Source organism: Danio aesculapii, chromosome 23, assembly GCF_903798145.1.
Source record: "Danio aesculapii chromosome 23, fDanAes4.1, whole genome shotgun sequence".
In the NCBI taxonomy this organism is placed as follows: Eukaryota; Metazoa; Chordata; class Actinopteri; order Cypriniformes; family Danionidae; genus Danio; species Danio aesculapii.
Genome location: NC_079457.1, coordinates 34,395,011 through 34,422,386, shown reverse-complemented (window position 1 = coordinate 34,422,386; position 27,376 = coordinate 34,395,011). Strand labels below are relative to the sequence as shown.

Below are 27,376 nucleotides of genomic sequence, written 5' to 3'. Positions count from 1 at the left end.
AATTGTCTCCATTCATCACACAAGGCTAATATACATCTTGAAATGCAGAACTGTGCTGTATTGTATCTTTTTGTAAAGAACATTTAAAGAGATAGTTCATACTATGAACTGCTGTTAATTACTGATTCTCATATCATCATCTACTGTTCTACTCAAGTAAATGATGTTCTTTTTTCTTCACTTGAACAATAAAACAGATTTTTTTTTTTTTAGATTAAACTCGAGTCCTTTGTGATTTTAGTAAAACAAAATACATGTGGCTCTTGAAAATACATAAATTGATTTCTTTCTTTTTAAGTAAAATGTTCAGTCTGTGAATGGAACAATCATTTTTACCTTTAATTCACAGCCTCTGGCAAATTAAGGTCTGGAGTAATGTCTAATTACAATTAATCTAGTTTAATTGTGTAATATGTTATGTTACTGCAGGATTTCATACATCCACAGTTTTTGTTTTTATTTAAATCTAGCTGAAACTAATGCCAAAGACTATCAAAGAGCTTAGCTCTTTGAGAATATAGAATACACAAGACATGTCACTCGTATCTTTTTGATTGGGGAAAAGTGTAACAGTCAATATAGTGAATGAAGCCCCGCCTACTAGTACAGGAGCCAATCATTGATTGCTATATGGTGAAAAAAGCCCGCCTTCTAGTACAGGAGCCAATCACCAATCTCTAAAGACTGACAATACTCTGGTGGAGGGGCTCAGATCAGACGTGAGTTTCTGCAGATTTTGTGTGATTTGGATGGTTAGAAATGAAACTAAAGAGACAGTTGTTTAATTTCATTGGTGATTCCTAATATTCAATATAAAGGTGAGCTTGGCAAGCAGTTTTGGAGAATTTGATGTTTCCGCATTCAAACAGAATGCCCGAGCATACTGCCCGTTAGGTGTTCCAAAGAAGGCCGCCGAGTGAAATGACTTGCCTTAAAGGGACTTTGCCAATGCATTTACACTGCAGATCTTGATGGTCAATTCCGATTTTGTGACTGTATCCAATTTTTTTGACAAGCCGCTTACATCATCTTTTAAAGAGCCCCTTATTATGGGTTTTTTTAAAATGAGCTTCCATGCAGTGTGTAACAGCTCTTAGTGAAGTGAAACATGAAAAACTGAGTTTGCACCAACTCAATCTAGCCGATTTACTGGTATTTTGTCATTATTTAAAATAAATATTTTAGATTGTAGTTTCAATTTGTTAGTTTTAAGAATATCCATTAGCTAGTGTGCTCCAAAAGAGTGACAAAATTTGCATTTAGAAAATATAAAACATCCAACATGAACATTCAAAGCTTGCAGTCTGTCACTTCCACCTAAATGGACCAATGATTGTTTTTTCACATCACCTCAGTTTCTCATCAAACCTTGACCAATCAAATGCTCTCAAGTATCTGACATGCCCTGCCCCCTTTAAGACGCTTCTCATTTGCTTTTTTATTTGATGGACTTAAGCTCAGCCATTTTCACTGGCAGCTGTAATAAAAAAGAAAAGCTATTGGCTGTTTTTTTTTTAATAGGGGAGGAGCTAGCCTATGTCCCACCCTTCCTTATAATATTAAATAAAAGTGGAACATTGCAATGCCTGGTATATAGAAATAAGTAGGATGGGTATAAGAGAGTGCATTGGTAGAAAAGAGAACATTTTCCTAAATTATCTGAAATTTATTTTGAAATTCCAGAAAAATACATTAGCCAAATATACTGATTATCTTACAAGTTGTTTTGCTCTTTGTTAACAGTGCAGGTTATGTTCTTTGATTTGTGTATTGTCAGTAAAACTGTTTATACTCCCTTTAGCTCTTTAGTGAGATTGCACTCTTGACCATTTTGCAATATTTAGAAAATCTGGGCCCTAAAGCATTATATTGATACTTCATTTGTTTGGATGTCACTATGCTCACCTTAAACAGCCAGTAGTGTTGTCAAAAACTTCAGGGTCCACATGTTTGTTGCCCTCAAACCAAAAATTGTATGGCACCACAAAGTTTTCTGTCAGCAAAGGCATGGCATTCCTGATCAGGTCTGGTTTTAGTGTATCCGCCGAAGACAAATTCCACAACAGACCTGAAGACATCAACATATAACCAAGATTGCAATTTCTCTTTATATAGCTTTTGATAAATGCATTAATATCAAACACAAAACCAGTGCAGATCACATTCTTTCATTTTAACTATAAAGATATTTTGGCCACACTGTACCATAATGGTCTATTAGTTAATGTTAGCCAAGGCATTTTTAATCATAGTTCAACATTTACTACACTGCAAAAAAGTTTTTTATGGAGATTTTGTCTAGTATCTAGTCCCAATATCGAAAAACTAACAAATAATTCTGTCTTGTTTTCAGAAAAATAAGTCAAAATTCAGTGAGTTTGTCCTGAAAACCAGCTAAATAATCTGCCAGTGGGGTGGGCAAAATAATATTATTTTATAGCAAAAACAAGATTATTTTGCTTACGCCATTGGCAGATTATTTAGCTTGTTTTAAAGAAAAACTCACTTAATTTTGACTTTTTATTCTTGATAACATTTTGCTGGTAGAGAAAATGCTCATTGACTTAAGGATTTTTAGATATGTTGAACAAATGTTCCAGAACGGTATGCACATTTTCAAAGCAGACTATCTGACTTCAGCATTGTTTTTCAGATTAACAAGAATGTTCCCTTAGCATGTTTCTAAAATATCTGCAAACATATTATGGCATTTTTATGCTTTTGAAGAGTCAAAAACTTACATACAGCACCTTTAACAAATATGAAAAATACTCTAAAAAAGTATTGTTCGTGTTCAGTACCAACAAATGTATATTAAAATGTTGAAGCAAAGGTAAAGAGCTGTCTAAGAGTGGCACATCTTACCAGTGAGCTGTTTCTGGGTTTCTGTTACATTGGTGTTTTTGAGTAAGGTCAGAATGGTTTCTATTCCATCACAGCTCTCCACCTCCAGTTTGTTATTGTTGTCTTTAAACACCATGTTGCGCAGTGCGGCGGCTGCTGTCTGTTGTAGCTGTGAATTGTCACTTTTCAGTAACCGTAAAAGATGAGGAATCCCTCCCAAACGCCAAACCTGTCAGGGGCAGCAAACAAAGTTAAGTTCAGTTTAATATATTTAAAATATAGTACACAATGTGCATATAACATTATTTAAGTATGATAAAGACCAACAGAAAACAGATTAAGAAAAAGAAAGCCACAGACAGACAGCTAGAGACATAGATGTATAAAGATTCATTCATTCATTTACCTTCAGCTTAGTCTCTATTTCAAAGAAATATAGAGAGACAAATCTACAGTATATACAATAGAAAGAGAAAACAGATATAAAGATAGCTCCCCGGATGTTTTTTTTTTTTTTTTTACTGATGGGTTTTTGCATAAAGGGTTTAAAACATATGTCAGAGTAACTGGTGATTCATTCCACTGTGGCAACTGTCGATAAAGCAGGAAATAAGCTGAAGGAAAGTGAGTGAGTGAGTTATAGACCATTTTGAGGGATGTAAATTAAATGTTTTTTCTGTTTTACAAATTTAATTTCCATAGCTTCTGACAATCCAAAAAGAGACACATATTGATAATGTTATAATAGCTGTTTAATGTTTAACATTAAGGCCCAATCCCAATTCTATTTTTGTTTTTAAAACCAAGTGTGAAGGGGAAGGGGTTCAAAATTTACCTCTAAGAATTGGGACAGCACTACAACACCTGCACACGTCATCATGTGTCACCGTGATCTCTTGCTTCATATGAGATCAGACGATCGCGACTGCTGTAGCTATTCCAGTTGCTTTATTTTTTGGTTTTTTATCTTCAGGAAATCACTGAAGGCATATATCATGTTATCATAATGATATAATGTGGCAATAAGATCGTAACTCTACTGTGCATTTACACAGTGGCCATATTCATCTATATGTACACATGAAAACAACATTAACATTATAGCAGACACTGTAAAAACCTCATTCTCAGCCACTAGACTTCTTTGACAGGGTATTTGAGTGTCATCGAGTGACATAATGTTGTGGTACTGCTTTACAAGTTATTATTATAGATTATAATTACAGTTCTGAAAAATCTTCGTTCGAAGGGGTATTCACCCCTTTCCCTTAGCCCTACGCCTTCAAGTAAAAAGAGAATTGGGACACCCCTACCCCTCATTTTGCGTGTTCATGTCAAGGGAGTAGGGGTGTCCCAATTCTCTTTAACTTGTAAGGGAAGGGCTTAGGGGTAGAATTGGGATTGGGCCTAAGTTATGATTGAATTGCCTCTTGTTACAGTTATGAAATAGTTTGATAACAAGCAGAGAATGTTCATGGGCCAATGACATGACCACCTTGAAATGGTCTATATTGATAGAGAAAGAAACATGGATAGTATGTATGGATACTTACACTAAGCGGCCACTTTATTAGGTACACTTTACTAGTACTACTGGGTTGGACCCCCTTTTGCCTTCAGAAATGCCTTAACCTTTCATGGCATAGGTTAAACAAGGTACTAGAAATAGTCCTCAGAGATTTTAATCTATATTGACATGATATATATTTCTCGGCTGCACATTCATGATGCCATCTCCTGTTCTACCACATCCCAAAAGTGCTCTATTGGTTTTAATTCTGGTGACTGTGGAGGCCATTTGAGTACAGTGAACTTATTGTCATGTTCAAGAAACCAGTCTGAGATGATTCATGCTTTATGACATGGTGCAGTATCCTGGTGGAAGTAGACTGTGGTACACAGGGTGCACTGTGGTCATAAAGGGGTGGACATGGTCAGCAACAATACTCAGGTAAGCTGTGACATTGACACCATGGTACGAATCAATTGGTACGAATAAACCCAAAGTTTACCAAGTAAATATCCCCAACACCATTACACTACCACCAGCAGCCTGAACCATTGATACAAGGCAGGCTAAATCCATCCTTTCATGTTGTTGACATGGGTATTTTCACGCACAAACATCTCTACAGTTTATAGAGAATGGTCTGAAAAAGAGAAACTATCCAGTGAGCAGCAGTTCTGTGGGCACAAATGCCTTGGTGATGCCAGAGATCAGAGGACGATGGTCAGACTGTTTCGAGCTGATAGAAAGGCAACAGTAACTCAAATAACCACTCGTTACAACTGAGGTATGCAGAAGAGCATCTCTGAATGCACAACAGGTCGAACCTTGAAGCAGATGGAAAAACTTTGCCTAGTCTGATGAGTCTAAATTTCTGCCGTGACATATGGATAGTAGGGTCAGAATTTGGCATCAACAACATGAAAGCATGGATCCATCCTGCCTTGTATCAACGGTTCAGGCTGGTGGTGGTGGTGTAATGGTGTGAGGGATATTTTCTTTGGCACACTTTGGGCCCATTAGTACCAACTGAGCATTGTGCGAATGCCACAGTCTACTTGAGTATTCTTGCTGACCATGTCCATCCCTTTATGAACAATGAGTTTACTGTACTCAAATGGTCTCCACAGTCACTGGTTCTCAATTCAACAGAGCACCTTTGGCATGTTGTGGAACGGGAGATTTGCATCATAGATGTGCAGCCAACAAATCTGCAGCAACTGCGTGATGCTATCATGTCAATATGGACCAAAATCTTATTTATTCAGGAAATATTTCCAGTACCTTGTTAAATATAAGGATAAAAGGCAGTTCTGAAGGCAAAAGGGGGTCCAACCCGGTACTAGTAACATGTACCTAATAAATCGGACAGTTAATGTAAATCTGTTGTGATTGCCAGCAGTGTTTTCTTTGCTGAAAATTACTTCAGGTATTCTTACCAAACTACAACTCCCAGAACTCTGCACCAATTAACTGCTGCAACAACTGACAATAATCCAGACACTTGCACACAGACAGCTGTAGCTCGTTTTCATGGATTACATGGACTATATACTGTATACACTTTGCTGAGTCTTGTTTCTCCCAAAAACATTAAGAAGCATTTTTACCTTGTCCAATCTTCCAGTGTTTTTGACCCTTTGCTTGTATTTCATGTTTTGATTCTTTTTCGCCTAGCCTGACTTTTGCCTGTGTTCTGTTGTCGTATTTTGGATTACCCTTATGAAATGACTGATGCTTTGAATCGCTTTAGTCACATGGCCTCATGTACAAAGACTTGCGTTGAAATCATACTAAAAAATTGCATACGGACAAAGTTGTAAATGTGCTTACGCAGTAAAAAAAATCAGCTGCGTATGCGGAATCCCGCGCATATTCTCGTTGTACATCCGAATTAACGTGAAAACTGAGCACACGTGCACGAGCGCAAAACCCCTCCCTGCCTCCTCCCCCTTATAAATATGGTAATGACTCTACTTTGGCAAAACCAAAAAAAAAAGAAAAACAATGGCTAAAGCAAGCAAAAAGGGAAACTTCACAGAATGTGAATTGGAGGTGCTCCTATCGGAGGTAGACCGGAGAAAAACTGTGTTATTTGCAAGTTGGTGCTCCGTAATTAATAATAAAGGAAAAAATAGAGTGGGAGAGTTTAGCTGACATGTTTAACGCAGTGGGGCCTAAACATCGCATTGTGAAGGAATTAAAAAAGAAATGGTCCGATGTAAAGGTGCAGGTTAAGAGGAGAAATAGCGGCACACCGTCAAAGTGTGGACAGAAGAGGCGGGGGAACAGGGGATGCTGAACTAACACTCTAGGAGAGAGTTGCCTCAATTGTGGGTGACACTTTACTGTCTGGAGTAGTATCCGTGTCTGTGGGGGACATAGATGTATTAGAGGAACACTTTGTTAGGGCGGTATAGCAGCACCCCTCCACTCTATCAAGGCAGCTCCACTGGCATTTCAGCTGCCAAAATCGCATTTGAGCATCACATATTATTTGCACATTTATTAAATGAAAATACTTCCGATTCACATATGCAAATTTGTCTTCAGATTGCGCCATTATGTGCCTGCAGTTGGTTGGCTGGTAAACTGCATGGTATGCAAACCTTATATACCTGCTAGACATGCAGATGATCCTGTCCCATACAGTTGGCATTGCACGACTCAAAGACAACTGGCTTATCCCCGAGCGGTCTGCCAGTTCCCTTTGGAAAGAAAGTTGCCAGGAAAGTTGCACTTGTTGGTGCGTTACTTTGTAGTGTGCAATTTAACATAATTGCCTCTAGGAGTCGCCAATGGAAATAAAACAAACGCACACAAGAAATCCATGTACCCAGACATGAAGTTGGCACGGACCAATGCACATTCTCACTTTAATTTCATCGTTAGTAATTCCAAACGTGAGCGTGAAATCTGCCGTACACAAAGTTTTTGTGCGTAAGATACATGAGGCCCCTGGTGTTTTGAAACCCTTTAGTCATGTGGGTGTTACGAATCACCTTAGTCATGTGACCTGGGTGTTTCTGATTATGCTTTGGTGCAGTGTTTCGAAATACTTGCGCTTCAGAATCTCGACACAGTGTCGAAACGTTAGTTTCATGTCAGTCATCCCTACTTTTGACCATTGCCTGCACGACTTCTCTGTAATAAACTGCATGTGGATCTGCATGTCTGTTGTCAGTATCTACTTCGTAACAACATATCAGAGACAAATATACATATATATAGAGATAGACATACACAGACAGACATACATTAATACTAGATAACTGCAATTAGAGGGATACAAAGTTAGTATTAGCTCTAAAGTAAAATATCTGGGTGTTATATTAGACACAAAAAAACACCTTCTTTCCTCTGAGAATCATCGCTAAGTTACGAAGCATGCTATCCATCTCAGATGTAGAAAAGGTAGTTCAAGCTTTTATGACTTCTAGGCTGGATTACTGTAATGCTCTGTTCGCTGGTTGCCTAGAATCCTCAATTAATGAACCTCAGCTGGTAAAAAATGCAGCAGCCAGAGTTCTTACCAGGTCTAGAAAATATGATCATATCACCCCTATTTTAGCCTCCTTACATTGGCTGCCTGTTAAGTTCTGTATTGATTTTAAAATATTTACCTATAAGTTACCTATAAAGCTTTAAATAATCTAGCTCCTGTTTATCTAACCAACATTCTGTCTCGCTACAATCCAAGCCACTCTTTTAGATCTCAAAACTCAGGCCTTCTGGTAGTATCTAGAATAGCAAATCTACTAAATGAGGTCAAGCCTTCTCATTCATGGCTCCTAAACTCTGGAACAGCCTTTTCTAATAATGTCCAAGCCTCAGACACTCTCTCAGTTCAAAACTAGATTAAAGACCTACCTTTTTAGTCAAGTATACACACAATGTATCACATAATGGTATGATGCATGAGTGTGCTCCATGCAGGTGAGTGGACTTGACAACCATCTGTAGGACACACTCTTCCTGTCTTAATGTACCAGACATTTTGTTAGAAATACTTATATGCTTTACATGTTTTTTATGTTTACATAACTACTATTTTCATTTATAAAATTTCATTTTTGCATCTTGTTTAGATGTTTAGACACTATAAACAACAGCTATGCTTATTAATTTCTTTATTTTCTATTTCAACCTGGGGATACTTATCCCGAGGCCCTTGGAGATTACATTATGCAGTGCCATTGATGCGATCCAAGACCTGTGAAGAAATGATGCCAAGACATTCATAATCCTGGACCAGGCCGTATCCTGAGCTGATGTTGAGGAATAACTAATAATCTTAACTTTACTGATTTTGATGTGCACCTTTTGTCAAGCTGCTTTAAAACAATAATTATAGTGAAAATAATTCTGTACAAATAATTTATACAAAAAAAAACTAAATTAATTTAATTTAATTAAATTTAAATTAATTGAATATACAGACACAGACAGGCAGTATACACAGAAAACCTGACAGAGAAACAAAGACAGATGGAAAAATAAACAAAAAAAAAAAAATCCCAGAAAAAAAAACAGACTGGCAGAGAAAGATAGACAGATCATAGACAAGTTTAATAGTGACTATTGTCTTGCTTTAGACACGAGTCAGTATCCTGACCTCTTGTTTGGCCATGTCCTCTGTGAAGGTGTTGTGCTGTATAAACGAAGCTCCACATAGCTGATGACTGATGTCTTCGTGTGTCAGATAATCCACTGCTTCCTGCAGTGTGATGTTGGGCATTGCTCCCATGGCTCCATTCACACTTAAGGTTCAGAGATATAGCAGAGACACACAGGTAGAGTTACAAAGTCATAAGAAAACTGTGACAAAGAACAAAAAAACATAAACAAACTACAACATGCATTTTCTGCACTCACCCCGGCGCTTCTGATTTGGTCTTAATGACTTTTGTAATTGTCTGTGCTTGGTTTGCAGCGACCGGCGGAGTATTCTTCACTTTCATAGATTGTACAGATCGATTCTGTCGTACGGTAGCGACTCTATCCACAGAATTCTGGATAGCCGTCTTATTTAAAGAAGGGTCGCTGCCACTGAGCTTCATCCCATTGGACTTAGACTGTGCATTCCAGGACATCTGAGAGTCCCACTGGCTGTTTTGGGTCTGCCTTTTCACTGTGTGGCGCACTGACACGCTGCGACCAGTCTGAGATAATAGGAAGTGATAATAAAGTGGTGATGAGTTATAAAAAAGTTGTAAAATAAGGAAACAAGGACAAGAAATACAAAAGATGATTGGTTGTTCTTCAGTCTGCTCCACAGTTCACTGACTGTTCTCCAAACTCAGTTCTGCAGCCCTGCACAGTTTAGTTCCAACCCTGCTTCAACACACTTCCCTGTAGGTTTCAAACAACCTGAAGGACTCAATCAGTTTGATCAAGTGTGTTTAATTACAATTGGAACTAAACTTTGCAGATTTGTGGCCCTCCAGAAACCTAGTTTGACACATGTGGACTAGAGCTTCTTAGTCAGAACCTTGTCACCAAAGATTTTAGAGAGATTTTCAGTCTGGTATATTATTTTACCTAATGTTAAAGTAACTCCAAATTGACCACTGATATTCTCTCTTGACGACCAGCTTTTTGGCTAGTCTCACCTAACCAGACCTTACACTGACGGCTGAAGGTTTGTGAACTTTGGCTGCTTTAAATGGTCAAGGATTGCACATGATGCTATATGGCTGAAAGATTAACCAACCAATGCGGTTTCATTTTGTGCCATATCATTACAGATTACAACCATGGCAATATTCATCAGTATTCTAAATTATCTGTAAGCAAAACACATCAGTAGGACTATGGCAAGCCGTTTTGACATTTAATTAATAGCCCGTACTAGTATCTATTTTATTAATGCTTATTTTTTAGATACCAGTATCTATTCCATTAAGTACTAGTACTTACTCATTAGATACCCGTGCTTATTTATTAAATACTAGTGCCTATTCTTTAGATAGTGCTTTTTTAAAAATATACTAGTATAATATGCTTACTCATTAGACTCTAATTCCTTTTATTAGATACTAGTACCCATTATTAGATACTAGTACCTATTAAATAGCTACTAGTACTTATGTATTAGATACTAGTACTTATGTATTATATACTAGTACTTATTTATTAGATACCAGTACTTATTCATTAGGTTCTATTAAATAGATACTAGTACTTATTAAATAGATACTGGTAACAATTCATTAGATACTAATAACTATTAAATAGACACTAGTAGTTCTTCATTATTTCTAGTAATTATTTATTAGACAGTAGTATTTATAATTATTACTAGTAACATTTCTTATTTTACTAGTCAGTTCTGCTTTGTTACTCGTCTTATGTTAAGACTAGTCCAAATGGAAGAGTAGAGTTCAACTAAACATGTCACTTGTAAAATAAAGATTTTTACTAGTAACATTCCAAACAAGTACTGGTATTTAATAAATGTGTACTAGTATCTTTTAAATAAGTACCAGTATATATTTAATAAGTACTAGCATCTAATGAATAAGTACTAGCATCTAATGAATAAGTACTAGCATCTAGAGTAATGCATAAGTACTAGTATCTATTTATACTAGTATCTAATGAAGTAGGATTTAAAGAATAGGCATTAGTATCTGATGAATAAGTACCAGTACTTAAATGGAAAAGATACTAGTATCTAAACAAGAAGTACTAGTAACATGAAAATAGAGGACTAGTATGGTTTATAGATTAAATGTCAAAACGGCTTGCTATTTTGACATTAATATAGACTTTGTTCTGATATTCATTCATATTTTGGGTGACGCATTTCTACATATCACAAGAAAACAGAGAGAGAGGTCAAAGTTTTCTGTCTTATATAAAAGCAAATAGTTTTGTTGAATTTGTGAGTATCTACAAATAAATAGGCACTTTACTGTTTTAAACAATGTCTTACTTTTTGTCTTTTTGAACAAAATTAATGAATATTTAAAGTTTTTTTTTCTGCGATTAGACAAACTGCAAGATTAAGCATACCTGTGTGTTTGTTGATATAATGGGTTAAAGCATCTATGCAGTGAATATTGCATTTTAAATGATCCATTGTTTAGTCAAATTATTAATTGCTCACCATCCCAAAGTTATTACAATAGCCGATCGATGTGTAGGCAGTAAATATTAATTCATGAATGTCTCAGAATACATAATTAGTAAAAACACAAGAATGCTAATACTCACACTTTGTGCACTTTGCAGAGATCTACAATGCATCTGCTTTGAGAATATTTTCTCTTATATATACACATGCATTACCTGACAAAAGTCTTGTTGTCGATCCCAATTGTAAGAGCAACAAATATTAACTTGACTTCTGGTTGATCATTTGGAAAAGTGGCAGAATATGAAATAGATATTTCAGATTAATCACCTGTTGAACTGCATCCCAATTATCACAAATACTGCATAAGCCCTATTGGAACCCCCATGAACCCAAGATTCTCATAAAAATCAGTCAAGTTTGGTGAAGGAAAAATCATGGTTTAGGGTTACATTTGGTATGGGGGCATACAAGAGATCTGCAGAGGTGATGGCAACATCAACAGCCTGAGGTATCAAGACAATTGTGCTGCCCATTACATTTCAAACCACAGGAGAGGGCAAATTCTTCAGCAGGATTGCATTCCTTCTCATACTTCAGCCTCCACATCAAAGTTCCTGAAAGCAAAGAAGGTCAAGGTGCTCCAGGACTGGCCAGCCTAGTCACCAGATATGAACATTGTTGAGCATGTCTGGGGTAAAATGGAGAAGGAGGCATAGGAGTTGAATCCAAAAAATCTTGATGAACTCTGGGAGTCCTGCAAGAACACTTTCTTTGCCATTCCAGATGACTTTATTAATAAGTTATTTAAGTCGTTGCAGAGATGTATGGGTGCAGTCCTCCAAGGTCATGGGAGTCATAAACAATATTCATTCTTTGTCCACTGCACCATGACTTTATATTCTATACTGTGCATTATTTCTGTTAAGTGTCAAGACATTTGTCTAAGCAAAGTCAGACCTTACTGCCCTAATTAAATAATAAAAAATTAAGGCATGATCATATTTTATTGTGGTAAAATAAGCATAATCTAGAGGCCTTTGCCTTTCATATTAGCCACTTCTGATACCAAATGATAAACTAGAAGTCAAGTTATAAAGTGGAGGAACTATGACGTCAATTTGTATGCAAAAACCCGGAAGAAAGTTAGCATTTTAGCCTTGTCCCAAAGTCAATGGGGATTTTGAATGGGATTTCAGTGAAATTGCTTAAATAATTTTTGTGGCTAACCCAAATTCAAGATACTTTCACATTTTATTCTATGACATAAAACACATCAGTTACATCACACTCTTAATTCTTTTTTTTTTTTAATCGGTTGCGCTTCTTTTAAAAGACGGTTGCTATCAAGTTGCTAAATGGTACTACAGGTGGTGTCAGAGACATTATACGTCATTGAGCTGAACTGGTCTGGAACGCAGCCCACTTGCGTTGGGCATTTGGATTTGTCTGTGATTTAAGTATTTTCATGAATAGTATTTTATAGTTTGTAGTTTGTTCTAATTGGGAATTTATATTGTGTGTAGATAATGTGTGTAGATAAGACAGTCAAGATATAAATTTGTTAATCATTTATTTTAATTAAACAATAATATGGAGATGCTGCTTACCAGTGCAGCCTGTCTCTTTCCTGGTCTCAGTAATGCAAACGTGTGTATAAATGTGTAAAAATGCATACACTAACTGTCATCTTGATGTGATGAACTGATTTTTCGTAGTTTTTTTTTTTCTTCATCGGAACACATTTAACTCTGTCATAACTGCAGTATTTACAGTCCTCCTTAACATTTATAGCATATGTGACTGTATAGGCTGCTTTCGCTGTACTTTGTGACAAAAAAAGAATATTGAATGTTGTTCTCCATCTACAATAGGACTCATGTGAGCGAGCGATACACTTATTTAAATGTCTTATGATAATAATATGTAGGCACATTTATACATACATTTTTAAACTTTTACAACAACCGTGAAGCAAAACAAAATGTATTTCCCACATAAAAAAAAATATCCAAAAGGCATGTAGGACTATACAGATGTGTTTTTGCATATTTGTTTATAATATATACACTGTAAAAAATACAGGGTTCCACACAATTAATTCATGTTGTCCCAACACAAATCGATTAAGTTAACTTAACACTTTTAACAAATTTATGTGGATTGAACATTAAAAAAATTAAGTTGTCCCAAATGAAATCTCAAGAATTGTGTTGTTTCAGCTCATTTTAAATAAGTAGTTTGAACGAGCAAAAAAAAAAAAAACTTTTTTTTGAGTGTAGCATGGATTACAATATAATAAACCGAGAGAGAAAATCTTTGTCATGGACCATATTTCTAAAAATAAGCTTGAAAAGTTGTCTGTAGCAGGGTGAGGCTGACGTCACAGACGAGCGCCCCGAAGTCACTGTAGTCCGTTCATAGCTTAATGTTAGCTTTTCAATTCTTGCGTTTGCATTTAAGATCTAATAGTGCTAAAAGTTGTATTTTCGTTTGAGGATTATCCCGTTGGACACAACGTGTAAGTGTAATGAGCAGTGTTTGAACACAGAGCTTATTATTCGCAATCTTTGAAAAGCCTATGGGAAAATCCTATGGGATTTTATTGAGAGAACTAGTTTTATGCTAGCAGTAGTTGATGCTAGCCTACAACTTGGATAGGTGATAACGTTTTTCAGGTAGCGTATATACACACTTTTACATACATATACTGTACACACCCTATAATATATACCCTTTAAGACTAGTAAGCAGCTCTGGAAACTGAACACAATGTCCAATCATGGTCTGTTTGCTCTTTTAATTTTGCCCGCATACGCAGATGATACAAAGGGGGCAAACTATCAAAATTGGTTCTATAGGAAAATCTAGGCGGCAATCTAGGTAAGCTATCTCCTGCCCATCTTTTATGACTTGCATAGTCTCACTTAGTTAAGAATTCTGCATTTAATATATATGTCTATTAATGAGCACTGTCAATTATGAAAAGAAAAACAAATAAAAAATTACATAAATAAAGCACAGGCGTGTTTTTTTTTTTTTTTTTTTTTTTCATTTTAGCGCATTCAACTCATGAAAATGATGTATGTTTAAACCAATCAGAGGAGGACTGAGGATCTGCTGAAGTATTCATCAGATGCTTAGCCACAGGTCTGTGGGCAGTGCTTGGTATGACGTCTGAGGCTGAGACTATTTTTTTTTTGGCAGTTTCTGACATTGTAAAAATGCCGTTTTCTAGAAACTTTAGAATGTTTGATCATCTTGAAAAGTCAGTGACAGCAGGGCTATTTAAATTACAGTTGTATCCAATCAATCAGTCAATCAATAAATCCTATATTTTCATATGTGGCAGAATCTTCCCTGTTCCATAAAGATTTATAGTAATGCTGTATATCAAAAACAAAAGTGTGACTTAATTATTTCAATTTCATTCTACTCTACTTGCTATAGACCATTTTTCCTATTCTGCATTTCACAAATGGCAGGAGTGGCAAGTTGTAAGTAATCTTTGTGGTTAGGGTAATGATAAAGCTCAAAGTCAGCATAGTCCTTTACCGCATATTCATATACAGCAAGTAAAAGGTAGTTGCTTCACAAAGGGAGGAGTAAACTTTTGCTGATGCTAAATGTTGTGCATCCAATCAAGTTCCACAGTATTCTGGTACGAATGTTGCTTGGTAGAAGCACACCAGTTAAAACCAGCATGAACAGGTTGTGTGACATATCCAGATCAGGTTAAAAACCACAAACAAACCTACTCAAAGTAAAACACAGAACAATCCAGACTGACTGTAGGGGACTATAAATAACTGAAATAAGCACTATATAGTCAGCGTTCACACAGTATTATTATATTAATACAGATAATCTACTAGAACTATTGTAATCTAAAGCCATGATGACAAGCAACAATGTTAAGTAAGTTAAGTCTTGCGAAAGTGGCACAATGGTGCACATCCAGAAGAGCACTAGCTTTCCTTTTTATTGAAAAAAGAAAGAAACAGTTGCACTCTAAAGGACTTGTGCAATGTGTATATGAGAACATTGCTGGAAGGCAGTCAGTTTGCTTTGTGACAATCTGTTTATTTATGTTTTTTCCACCCGGAAAAAGTATAGTATATTACCATTAGCCACATTTAGAATAATTCATAAAAAATTATACAAATAGCAAAAATGGATTAAGATATTAAAAACTGCAGCAATTGCTTGAAGCTTTTCTCCACCAACTCATTTTTAATCAGTATATACAGTACATTGTACTTTGTTAAATAGCTTACAAGTCTTTGTTTTTACATTTTCCATTTTTATTTTTGCTAAAGTTTTATTTTGTGTTATTGTCATTTGTATTTTTATAATGATACTAATATTATTTTAATTGTATTTAGTTCACCATATATATATATATATATATATATATATATATATATATATATTATTTTTTTTATTATTATTTTTTTTTACCCTAATATTGATCCCAAAATTCAATCAAGAAAATCAAGGCATTCATCTCTGTCCTCTGTTCATCCAATGTTTGACAAAAAAAAAGGAAAAATAAATGCATTTTGAATCAAGAAGTTTAATCTGCCTTATGTTCCCCTTCGGATGGGGAACTCCAATGCTATGTGGAAACTTCCACTATGGGGATTTCGTCAGAATCCAATCATCTGAAAGAGTATAAAAACGGGCCAATGAAATGCCAATGAGTTGGCAGCGTCAGCGTGCACAGCTGGCGTCAATGACAATCAGTCATGCTATAAAGACGCAGCCAGTGCCATGCTCGACATCCTTTCGCTTTCAGAGCCTTTCACGAAGCTTCTGAGAGAGTCTTTGAGGGTATCTCCAACCTGTGTCTACAGAGAGAGATCGAGAAGCAGCTTCTCCCGGTCCAGAGCGCGTATACGCAGTGGCAGATGGTCGAGCTGGGTATTTCTCCCTTGCCTGGCGTCCTTTGGGTCCGGTCCTCCAAGAGCGGTTTGTATATAGGAAAAAAGCTTTCCTAAAAGAGCAACACGGTCGTGCAGCGCGTCTTTTTCAAGACGTCACTCCGACCGTGCGTTTCTGGATGCGGTGGTTTCCTATCCCCGGATGATGGGCACGAGCACAGCGTTTCATGTCTGGGGGTCCAGCATGTTAATGCGGTGCTCGCGGGCAGTGCATGCCATCACTGATGTCATGTCTGTTGCGCAGTTAAGATCGCGGCTCGCTCTTGCAAAAGAGCCACCCACCCCAGTTGTCCCCCGCACTGCGGTTGGCACTCGGGCAGATCTGAGGGTTTCAGTGAGAGTAAATCCGCCGCCCCCGGGCCGTGGACCTCTCGCTCCTCCACGCGCTCCATCCAAGCTTCAGGTGAAGAGAAGCGCTCCGTCCTGGGATGGTCGCTCTCTCACCTGATGACACCGGGGGTCAGATGTCCATCGCTGCATCGGAGGATGGGCTGTCATTGTCTGAGGATGCGAGCCCGCTCGCTCCCTCCCTCCGGGGTGGAGAGCGCGGCGTTAGCATCTAAAAAGCAGACATGATGGCCGTGCTTTCTCGGGCTGCTTCGGCCGTGGGTCTGGTGATGGTTTATCCCCCAGCCCCGCGGCCGGACCGACTAGATGGGTGTATGTGGAGGATATAAGGAGGCAAGACCTTCAAAGCCTCCCGTCCCCTTCTTCCCGGAAGTGCACAGTAAACTCACGCTGTCCTGAGGGCACTTTTTTCTGCCCGATCTGCGTGCGCTTCCATCCTCACCATCCTTGGAGGTTGGGCTGTCAAGGTCTGACGAGGATTCGAACCCGCTCGCTCCCTCCGGGACTTTGAGCGCGGCGTCGAATCCAGAAGCAGACTTTGCGGCTGTGCTTCCCCAGGCTGCTTCGGCCGTGGCTCTGGAGATGGTTTATCCCCCAGCTCCGCGGCCGGACCGATTAGAGGGGTGTGATGTGGAGGATGAAGGCGAGACCTTCTAAGCCTCCCCATCCCCTTCTTCCTGGTTGGGCACAGTAGGCTCACGCAGTGTGCTGCGTGCGCCTTCCCCCTCACCATGCACGCTATGGCCACCTACCAGCGCTACCAAGCGCAGGCGCTGGCCCGGCTGCGTGAGGATGGTTCTGACCCAGGACTGAGCATGCGCTCCGCACCGCAACCGACTATGCTCTTACAAAAAAAAAAAAAAAAAAAGTCGGCTGTGTGTGCCCTGGGAAGGACGATGATCACATCCGTGATCCAGGAATGCCACCTCAGGCTAAACCTGGTGATGTGCGTGACGTTGACAAAGTTCGCTTTCTTAACTCACCCATTTCCCAGGCTGGCCTGTTCGGCGACACTGGCAGTGAATTCGCCCAGGAATTCACGCCGGTGAAAGAGCAGTCGGAGGCGATGGGCGAGGTCTCTATCGGCGGGATTGTATGACCGCTCCCCCCCGCCGAGCCATCCACATCCGCTGCTTTTTCGCCGAGGACGCCCGCCCGCAGCTTTGCTTCGCCGCCCCGCCTGCGCCTCCGGCCACGCGGCTGCGCCGAGCATCGCGCAGGCAACCAGCGTCCCCCGCCCAGGGCGCCGCTAAGTTCGGTAAAACGGACCGCGAAGCGTCCCTGAGGCGGGCCATCTGGGGAGGAGGGAATTTGCTCTTTCCCCGCTGGAGGGCGGGGCACGTTATTTAAAGGCGTAAAAAAAAAAAAAAAAAAAAAAAACGCCATCAAAATCCTCAGTGAAAGAGCACTTTTCCCCTCCTCCGGATGTGACAGCCCGAACACTGCCAGTCTGGGACGCTATGCCCTCCAGCTCGCAGGATCGGTGCATTTCGCCAATGGCTCATGGAGCACGAGAGAACGGTCTCCTTTCTCTCCACTCCCAGCCCCTCTCCTGGAGTTTGAGTGCGAGACGAGAACATCTCCTCTCCTGCTCTCCTGTGGGACCCCAGCGCTCCCCGGATGAGCCCACTCACTCCACGCTGCCCCGCCGCTGGCACGTCAGCGATCGTGCGGGTGGGACCATTTGCGGGGGCTCTGCCTGCCTGGTTAGCGCGGGCCAGCCCATCGCAATGGCTCATCCATACGACCAGACTCGGCTATGCGATTCAGTTCGCTAAACGGCCTCCCAGGTTCACGGGCGACCAGGGTCAGTCCTGCGTCCGCCCCTGTCTTGCGAGAGGAGATTGCTGTCCTCCTGGCGAAGGATGCAATCCAGCCGGCCCTCCAGCCGAGATGGAGCGCGGGTTTTACAGCCCGCACTTCATCGTGCCCCCCCAAAAAAAAAAAAAAAAAAAAAAAGCGGTGGGCTATGGCCAATCCTATATCTGCACATTTTGAACCGCTGCCTTCACTGGCTGCGCTCCGAAATGCTTACGCAGATGCGCATCACGCAATGCGTTCGTCCTCAGGATTGGTTTGCAGCAATAGATCTGAAGGACGCGTATTTTCATATCTCCACACTCCCACGCCACCGGCAGTTTCTGCGGTTTGCGTTTGAAGGTCGAGCGTGGCAATACAAGGTCCTCCCCTTCGGGCTCTCTCTGTCTCCGCGAGTTTTCACCAAGCTCGCGGAGGGTGCCCTCGCGCCCCTTCGGCTCGCCGGCATCCGCACGCTCAATTATTTCGATGACTGGTTGATTTTTAGCCCACTCTCGGGAGCAATTGATTATGCACAGAGACAAGGTGCTCCGGCACCTCCGCCCGTTGGGGTTTCAGGTCAACCGAGAAAAGAGCAAGCTCGCCTCCGTGCAGACATCTCCTTTCTCTGGTTGGAGCTGGACTCGATCACTATGGAGGCGCGCCTCTCACGAGAGCGCGCCGAGGTAATGCTGAACTGTCTGAGAGAGTTTGACAGGAAAAAAAGTGGTCCCCCTGAAATTATTTCAGAGGCTCCTGGGGCATATGGCATCCGTAGCCGCGGCCACGCCGCTCGGATTGCTCCATATGAGACCACTACAGCATTGGCTTCACGATCGGGTCCCCAGACGCGCATGGCACGCGGGCACACACCGAGTGACTGTCACTGCGCTGTGTCACCGCACCCGCACCCCCTGGAAAGGACCCCTTCTTCCTACGGGCCAGTGTGCCCCTAGGTCAGGCGTCCAGGCAGGCTGTCGTTTCGGCAGATGCCTCCAGTATGGGGTGGGGGGCCGTGTGTAGCGGGCATGCTGCTGCGGACCTGTGGAGGGGAACCCAGCTGCATTGGCATATCAACTGCCTAGAGCTGTTGGCAGTGTTTATCGCTCTGCGCCGCTTTTTACCGGTGCTGAGGGAGCAACACGTGCTGGTCAGGACGGACAGCACGGCCGCGGTAGCGTGTTCCATCCGGATGGGGGTATACGCTCCCGCTGCATGTCTCAGCTCGCTCGCCGTCTGCTCCTCTGGAGTCATACGCGGCTGAAGTCGCTGCTTGCTATTCACACCCCGGATGGGCTCAACCGTGCGGCCAACAGGCTCTCACGGCAGCTCCTTCCCCGGGAGAATGGCGACTCCACCCCGAGTCATGCGTAAGTATGCACTCCCCCCAGTGAGCCTACTCGCGCAGTTTCTGTGCAAGGTCAGGGAGGACGAGGGGCAGGTCTTGCTAGTTGCGCCCCTGGCCCAACCGGACCTGGATATCAGAACTCTCCCTCCTCGCGACGCCCCCCCTGGCGAGTCCCTTTGAGACAGGACCTACTCTCTCAGGGACAGGGCACCATCTGGCACCCTCGCTTAGTTCTGTGGAACCTCCACGTGGGGTCCATAAGACGCGACGAGGAAGACTTAGGTAACCTACCGGTGGCGGTGGTTAATACCATCACTCAGGCTAGTGCACCCTCTACGAGGCATGCCTACGCCCTGGAGTGGAGTCTATTCACTGAGTGGTGCGCTTCTCGCCGAGAAGACCCCCGATCTTGCCAGATCAGTGTTGTGCTTTCTTTCCTTCAGGACAGGTGGAGCGAAGGCTGTTGCGCTCCACACTGAGGGTTTACGTGGCCACCATCTCCGCTCATCATGATGCGTGGATGGCGGCACCGTGGGGAGGCATAACCTCATCATCCAGTTCCTCAGAGGTGCGAGGCGGATGTTTTCCCCCGCCCCCCTCTCATACCCTCTTGAGATCTCGCGGTAGTGCTACGAGCCTACGTGGAGATCCCTTCGAACCACTCGACTCAGTATCCTTGAGATTTCTGTCCTTGAAGACAGCTCTGCTGGCCGTGTTGGCATCGGTTAAGAGGGTTAGGTACCTGGAGGCATTTTCGGTCAGTGACTCGTGCCTAGAATTCGGGCCGGCCTACTCTCACGTTGTCCTGAGACCCCGGCCCGGCTATGTGCCCAAGGTTCCTACCACATCGTTTTAACAATCAGGTAGTGAGCCTGCAAGCGCTGCCCACGGAGGAGGCAGACCCAGCCCTTTCATTGTTGTGTCCTGTTCGCGCTTTGCGAATATATGGGGACCACACTCAGAGCCTTAGATCCTCTGACCAGCTCTTTGTCCATTACAGTGGTCGGCAGATGGGAAGTGCCGTATCTAAACAGAGGTTGGCCCACTGGATAGTGGATGCCATCTCCCTCGCCTTTGGGCCAGGGTGAGCCGTGTCCCCCGGGGGTGAGAGCGCACTCCACTATGGAGCATCGCATCCTCCTGGGCGTTAGCACGCGGCGCCTCTCTGACAGACATTTGTAGAGCTACGGGTTGGGTGACACCCAATACATTTGCAAGGTTACAATCTGCGAGTGGAGCCGGTTTCCTCAAGGGTATTAGGCAACCCTTGGTGATTGAGGAAACGATTCGGTTGAGGTGTCGAAACACGCTTGCTGCGCCACTCTCCCTAACCCGGAGATACGTGCGCTTTTTCAGCTTTGTCAGTTTAGTTCCCCATTTCTTTGGCGAACCCTGCAGAGTTCCTCCGAGGCCCCCAGCACCTGACTCAGCGGAGGAGTCAGGTGTTGGCCCGTTACGTTGTCGGCATGCCCGCTGGTCAGCCCGCGTTCTGGGTATAGGTGCCTGCTATGTGTGATCCCCGCTGGCGATCCCATACGTTCACTCAGCCACGGTATAGTCCCCCCTTCTAGGGCAGGCTCGTGTCTTCCCTCCCCGCTAACCATCCTTATGCTAGGACCCCCCCATCTCTGGGCTGGTCCATAGATTGTCACCAGGTCTCCCCTCTGGGTAGCAGGTGAGCTCCGCAGCGTCCTCCCTATCGGGACTGAACGCTTTCCCAACGTACTGTCGTATCAAAACCTTTTTACTGGGTTATTGCAACTCCCCGAAAAATATAACCGTTTCTGAACAGGTAAGTGAGGGCCAGGGGACACGTTGGAAGACTGTGTCTCGGGGCGTTGTAGGTGCGCTCGCTCTACTGCGTGGCACACCCTTCGCCAGGGGCGCAGTAAGGTTCTTTCGTTGTGGCGTTTTCCATAGATTTCCCCATAGTGGAAGTTTCCACATAGCATTGGAGTTCCCCATCCGAAGGGGAACGCTACGGTTACTAAAGTAACCCTTCGTTCCCCGAGGGGGGGAACGGAAATGCTATGTTCCTTCGCCACAACGATTGTCCCTTAGCTGTTGAGCGTGAAAGTCTCTTCAGCTAGAAAAGGATGTCGAGCATGGCACTGGCTGCGTCTTTATAGCATGACTGATTGTCATTGACGCCAGCTGTGCACGCTGACGCTGCCAACTCATTGGCATTTCATTGGCCCGTTTTTATACTCTTTCAGATGATTGGATTCTGACGAAATCCCCATAGTGGAAGTTTCCACATAGCATTTCCGTTCCCCCCCTCGGGGAACGAAGGGTTACTTTAGTAACCGTAGCGTTTTCTGTACTATTGCTTATTGCTCCCTGATTCGTCAAGTGCAAGTGAAAATAAAAAAAGCATTTTCATAGTGCTCTGTTTTATGAGTTAAACATAATAAGTAGTGTGGATGCCAGGTGTACAAATGAAAATGCATTAGTGTAAATGGCACATAAGTAATTCACTGACTAGTATAATTATAGGTTTCAAGACATTTAAACCAATTCATAATTATTAGTATGTGATTGACTTGCAGAATGAACAATGATGCAATGAAGCAAGCACACTTTACCAGTCGATCTCTCATTCTCAATTATCAACATGATTTAAAGGGATAGTTCACCCAAAAATTGAAGTTCTGTCATCATTTACTCACTTTTTACTTGTTTCAAAACTTTCAAGACTTCCATCGTATTTGTTTATTCATCTATGGACGCCAATCGTGAGAGGTTTTCGTCTTTCTTCAAATTATCTCCTTTTGTGTTCAACAGAATAAAAAAAACTCAAAATGTATGGAACCATTTGAGGGTGATTCAATTTTCAATTTTGGGTGAACAATGCCTTTAATGAAACAACACTACTGTATATTTCTGCATTACTGAAGTCAGTGTGATTATTCTCATTCATAGCTCACATGTTATATATTATTATACAGTGTTTTGTTTCATTGTCTATCCAAGAATGCAAATATATGTGTACACTTTACTTGTACTTTTGCGTGTGAAAGAAATGACCCAAATTTATTTAACATTATCAATGTATTACTGTGTTTGAACCCTGGAAACACACAAGCGACTCTGTTTGATTTAGAAATATAAAATCAATGATTTACTGGTCATTTCACCATGCACATCATTTCTTTTTTATACTCCTGGCATATTGTGTTTCTTTGGCAAAACAGCTCAGCTACAGAGAAGCATTACTGTAAATAATTAACTTGAAACCACACATTTATGATCCTTTTGTTTACAATATCAATACCTTGGAACTGTGAATTACTGTAGTTCAATAGCAAAAATTTTACAGGGCAGAACAAAACATTATTAGATCCAGATGAAACATTATATAAAAGCAATAAAGTTGCTCTGCAATGACCTTGCTTACATGGATAGATGTGTTTGTTAATACCTATATTCTGGCTAAACATTAGCAATTTAACTGCTTGGGCCCTATCATACACCCGGCGCAATAAGGTGCAAGATGTGCATGTGTGATCAGTTGTTATTTTCAGACCTGCGCAAAAATAATTTTTACATATGAAAAAAAATTTAAAGGATTAAAATGTTACAAAAATTATTGTTTTCTATGTAAATATCTGCTTGTTAAGTCGTAATTTCTGGAAAACAGTTTCCAGGGTCCAAGCCGCTACTCATTTGAATTGAGAAAATATTTGTTTATGAGTCATATCACCCATTAAAGCGAATTCTATATAAAATCATGGTGTACACAACAGTCTCTGGAATTTCTGCATCACTGACATCAGTATTTTAACAATTTATAAAAAAAATACTTTCTGGCCATCGGATATTAGGCATGGATATTTATAGTTGAAGTCAGAATTATTAGCCCCCTTTGAATTTTGTTTTCTTTTTTAAATATTTCCCAAATGATGTTTAACAGAGCAAGGAAATTTTCACAGTATGTCTGATAATATTTTTTTCTTCTGGAGAAAGTCTTATTTGTTTTATTTTAGTTAGAATAAAAAGCAGTTTTTTATTTTTTTTTTAATTAATTTTTTTTATATTTAAGGTCAAAATTATTAGCCCCTTTAAGCTATATTTTGTTTTCGATAGTCTACAGAACAAACCATCGTCATACAAAAACTTGCCTAATTACTCTTACCTGCCTAATTAACCTAGTTAAGCCTTTAAATGCCACTTTAAGCTGTATAGAAGTGTCTTGAAAAATATCTAGTCAAATATTATTTACTGTCATCATGGCAAAGATAAAAGAAATCAGTTATTAGAAATGAGTTATTAAAACTATTATGTGTTGAAAAAACCTTCTCTCCTTTAAACAGAAATTCGGGGAAAAATAAACAGGGGGCTAATAATTCAGGGGGGCTAATAATATATATATATATATAGATATATATATAGTGATCATAATTTTCCAAAGTATTACAGCGCTTTGTAAACATTTATTATTACCATTTGATTAGTCTCCCCATACAGTGTGATGAACTCGGAAGCCAGAGACACGTGACATAACACTTAACAAGTGGATAAAAACCATTACTTTCATGCCTTCTTCATCTCGGGGGTCTTTTTTCAGTTTATTCATGACGATTTGCATTTGTATATGCCATTATTAGTATATATATATATATATATATATATATATATATATATATATATATATATATATATATATATATATATATATATATATATATATAAAACAGATAGATAGATAGATAGATAGACAGACAGACAGACAGACAGACAGACAGACAGACAAAGAGAGAGAAAGAGAGTTTTGATCACACTTCGTTATGATTAGAAATTAGAACTGAATTTAGAAATAGTTTTGAACCAAATATTTGCGCTCAAACAAAATGAAATATGTAGGCTAATGGATGTTTTCAGTGGAGTACTTACAACACTGTTTCCTTATCCACAAAAGAAAAAGAATAGTGTAGAGTAAAAGTAATGTAAAGAGAAAGTAAAGAGGGCGAATGGAGGAGGCTCAATCTTTGCCCTTGCGTAGATGGTCTGTTTAACTGTTTTTTGTTTGCCAGTGAACCATTTAGTTTTTCCACTAACAAAGTCTGCAATGTGAATAGCAAATGCACCATGGTGCGATGCAACTGACTCTTAAAGGAAATGGGAGATCAGACTCTGATTGGTTTAATGCATGTTATGCTTAAAACACACGGATAACTCATTAAGAGAACAAGCACAACCCTGTTAGACCATGCGCCAGGGCGCAAAACTTATTTTTCTGTCCTTTAAATAGCAAAAGTGAATTAATGCCATGCACTTTAGACTTTGTGCTTAGATCCTTAAAATAGAGCCCCATAACTTATTTTCAGCTCATTGAGAAAAGATAAGTGCATAAACGTGACTCTCAACAAAACCTTGCAATATTGCGCAAGTATATATTTGGCAAGAACCAAAAACACATTGTATACGCTTATTTCACGCGGCCGCCATTTTAAAGAACCAAAGCGAGGCTGCGGTGGGAAGAAACCCGGAAGTATAGGACAAGGACTGTACACATTACAGTAACATGATGTGGAGTACACACCTCCAGCTGTTGCCGAGATTTCAAAATGCAGAACTGGTGTAAACATCACTTTAATATCATTCAGTAAGTTTAATTTAGAAAATTAAAAGCAATTTAGCATCAAACAACATCACAATCTCTTTAAGAGTAATATGCTCAAGTGTCCTCCTAGGCTTCAGATCATGGCAGCAGGTAAACACCGTGGGGACGCTTCCCTGCTTCAATCTATGTTACCCAGTGAGCGCTAAAACACTGTAGCACACCCTCGTGTTGTCTGTACTAGTGTTGTCCCGGTACTGAAGTTTTAAAACCATCTATTTCCCGCTGAGTTAACATTGAAGCGCCGCTGAGCGCAGATGACTCGACTGATCTTCACGGCTGCTTAGCGTTCCAGTCTCCTTGTATCTGTGTTTGCACTCAGTTTACTGCCCTTCACCCAGTGCAAACACAGATACACGGAGACGCGAGCGGAAGCAGCCATGAAGATCAGTCAAGTCATCAAGCAGATCGCTCGGCTCATCTGTGTTTGTACTCGGTAAACAGCGGAGAGTGAACTGATGACCTTCTCGGCCAATCACAAGCTATTCTGTTGATCACGTGAACACAATGGCAAATCAGCGCTGTTTTAAGAAAGCCGTCAACAGTGCTTTAAATGTTAGCGGGAAATTGATGGTTTTTCTTTTAATTCAGTATCGTGACAAGTCTAATATAGTGAAAGAATAAGTTCATTAACTCGCGTTTGATAAATGGCATCTAAAACGTGTGTTTGGGAAAGAAAACGTTAGCTAACTAGTGCCATTTCCCTTAACTTAGCTGAAAATGAGCTCTGATATCCCTTTTTATTTTCACCATTCATTCAGAACGGACCTTCGGGTCACTCGGAAGGCGGTGAAATTATAAATTTGTGTCACTTTCTCTTCGCTGATAAGATATACAGCCAAGTACACAACGTTCTAATGTAACTCCCAACGATACTTCCGGGTTTCTTCCCACCGCAGCCTCGATTTCGCTTTAAAATATGGCGGCCGCGTGAAATCAGTCTATGGGTCAAAGTAATTTATTTTTCCTTTATGCCAAAAACCATTACAATCTTAATCTATACCCCTACTGTAAATATATAAAAATTCACAAAACTCAATTTTTATTATTAGTGATTTGCATTGCTAAGAAATTAACTTGGTTAACTTTAAAAATAATTTTCTCAGTGTTTTGATTTTTAACCCTTGGATTACAGATTGTCAAATTGTTGTATTTCAGCCAAATTTTATCCAGTCTTAACACACCATACATCAATGAAAAACTCATTTATATACCTTTCAGAAAATCTCAATTATTTATTTTTATTTTTTTAATGACACGTATTACTGGTTTTGTGGTCCAGGGTCACAAATATGTCATTTTTTTATATGTTAACTACTACTTTTATTGTCAAAACATAAACAGCTTGTAATCAAACCCTAAAAAAAAACAAGACTTGCCACAACTTCTGAGAAAAGTCTATGAAAGCCTGTAGGCTGATTTATTGGCGTGTGATAGAAAATTAAAAGCATATGACGTTTCAGAAAGCTCCAGAAACCTCTCTACCACTCTGTCACAAGAAACAAATGTCAAAGTTCAAGATAAAGCTATTTTGTAAAGTCAAAGTGTCATGCTTTAAACCTAGTCTTAGCTTTACAATCAAAACATTATAATTTTAATTAAACTGTAATCACTATTCATCTGGTGTATAATATGATATAATATAATAATGAATTACATTAATATAATAATGAATATAACATGCTTGTGCATGTACTGTATAAGCATACAACTGAACTAAACTGAACTTCAGCTCTGAAAACTGGACTGACAGAGTTTCAATTTACTAGAACTTCTACAGTATATTAAACTGCTTTGACACAATCTACATTGTAAAAGCGCTTTAGAAATAAACATGAATTGAATACTAGTTTATGTTAAGATGTAAAAATGTATTTATAATGAATTCACG

At 40.3% G+C, this 27,376-nt stretch overlaps 1 protein-coding gene across 1 annotated transcript in view; it reads right to left on the bottom strand.

Annotated features, from left to right (window-relative positions):
• Positions 1-27,376, bottom strand: part of LOC130217513 (plakophilin-1) — a 64,770-nt gene that overhangs the window by 19,851 nt on the left and 17,543 nt on the right. Inside the window, exons 3-6 of the mRNA XM_056449624.1 lie at positions 9,227-9,513; positions 8,967-9,111; positions 2,866-3,073; positions 1,906-2,068 (exon numbers count right to left, since the gene is read on the bottom strand). Coding sequence (XP_056305599.1) covers positions 1,906-2,068; positions 2,866-3,073; positions 8,967-9,111; positions 9,227-9,513 — 803 coding nt within the window. The remainder of the gene's footprint in view (positions 1-1,905; positions 2,069-2,865; positions 3,074-8,966; positions 9,112-9,226; positions 9,514-27,376) is intronic.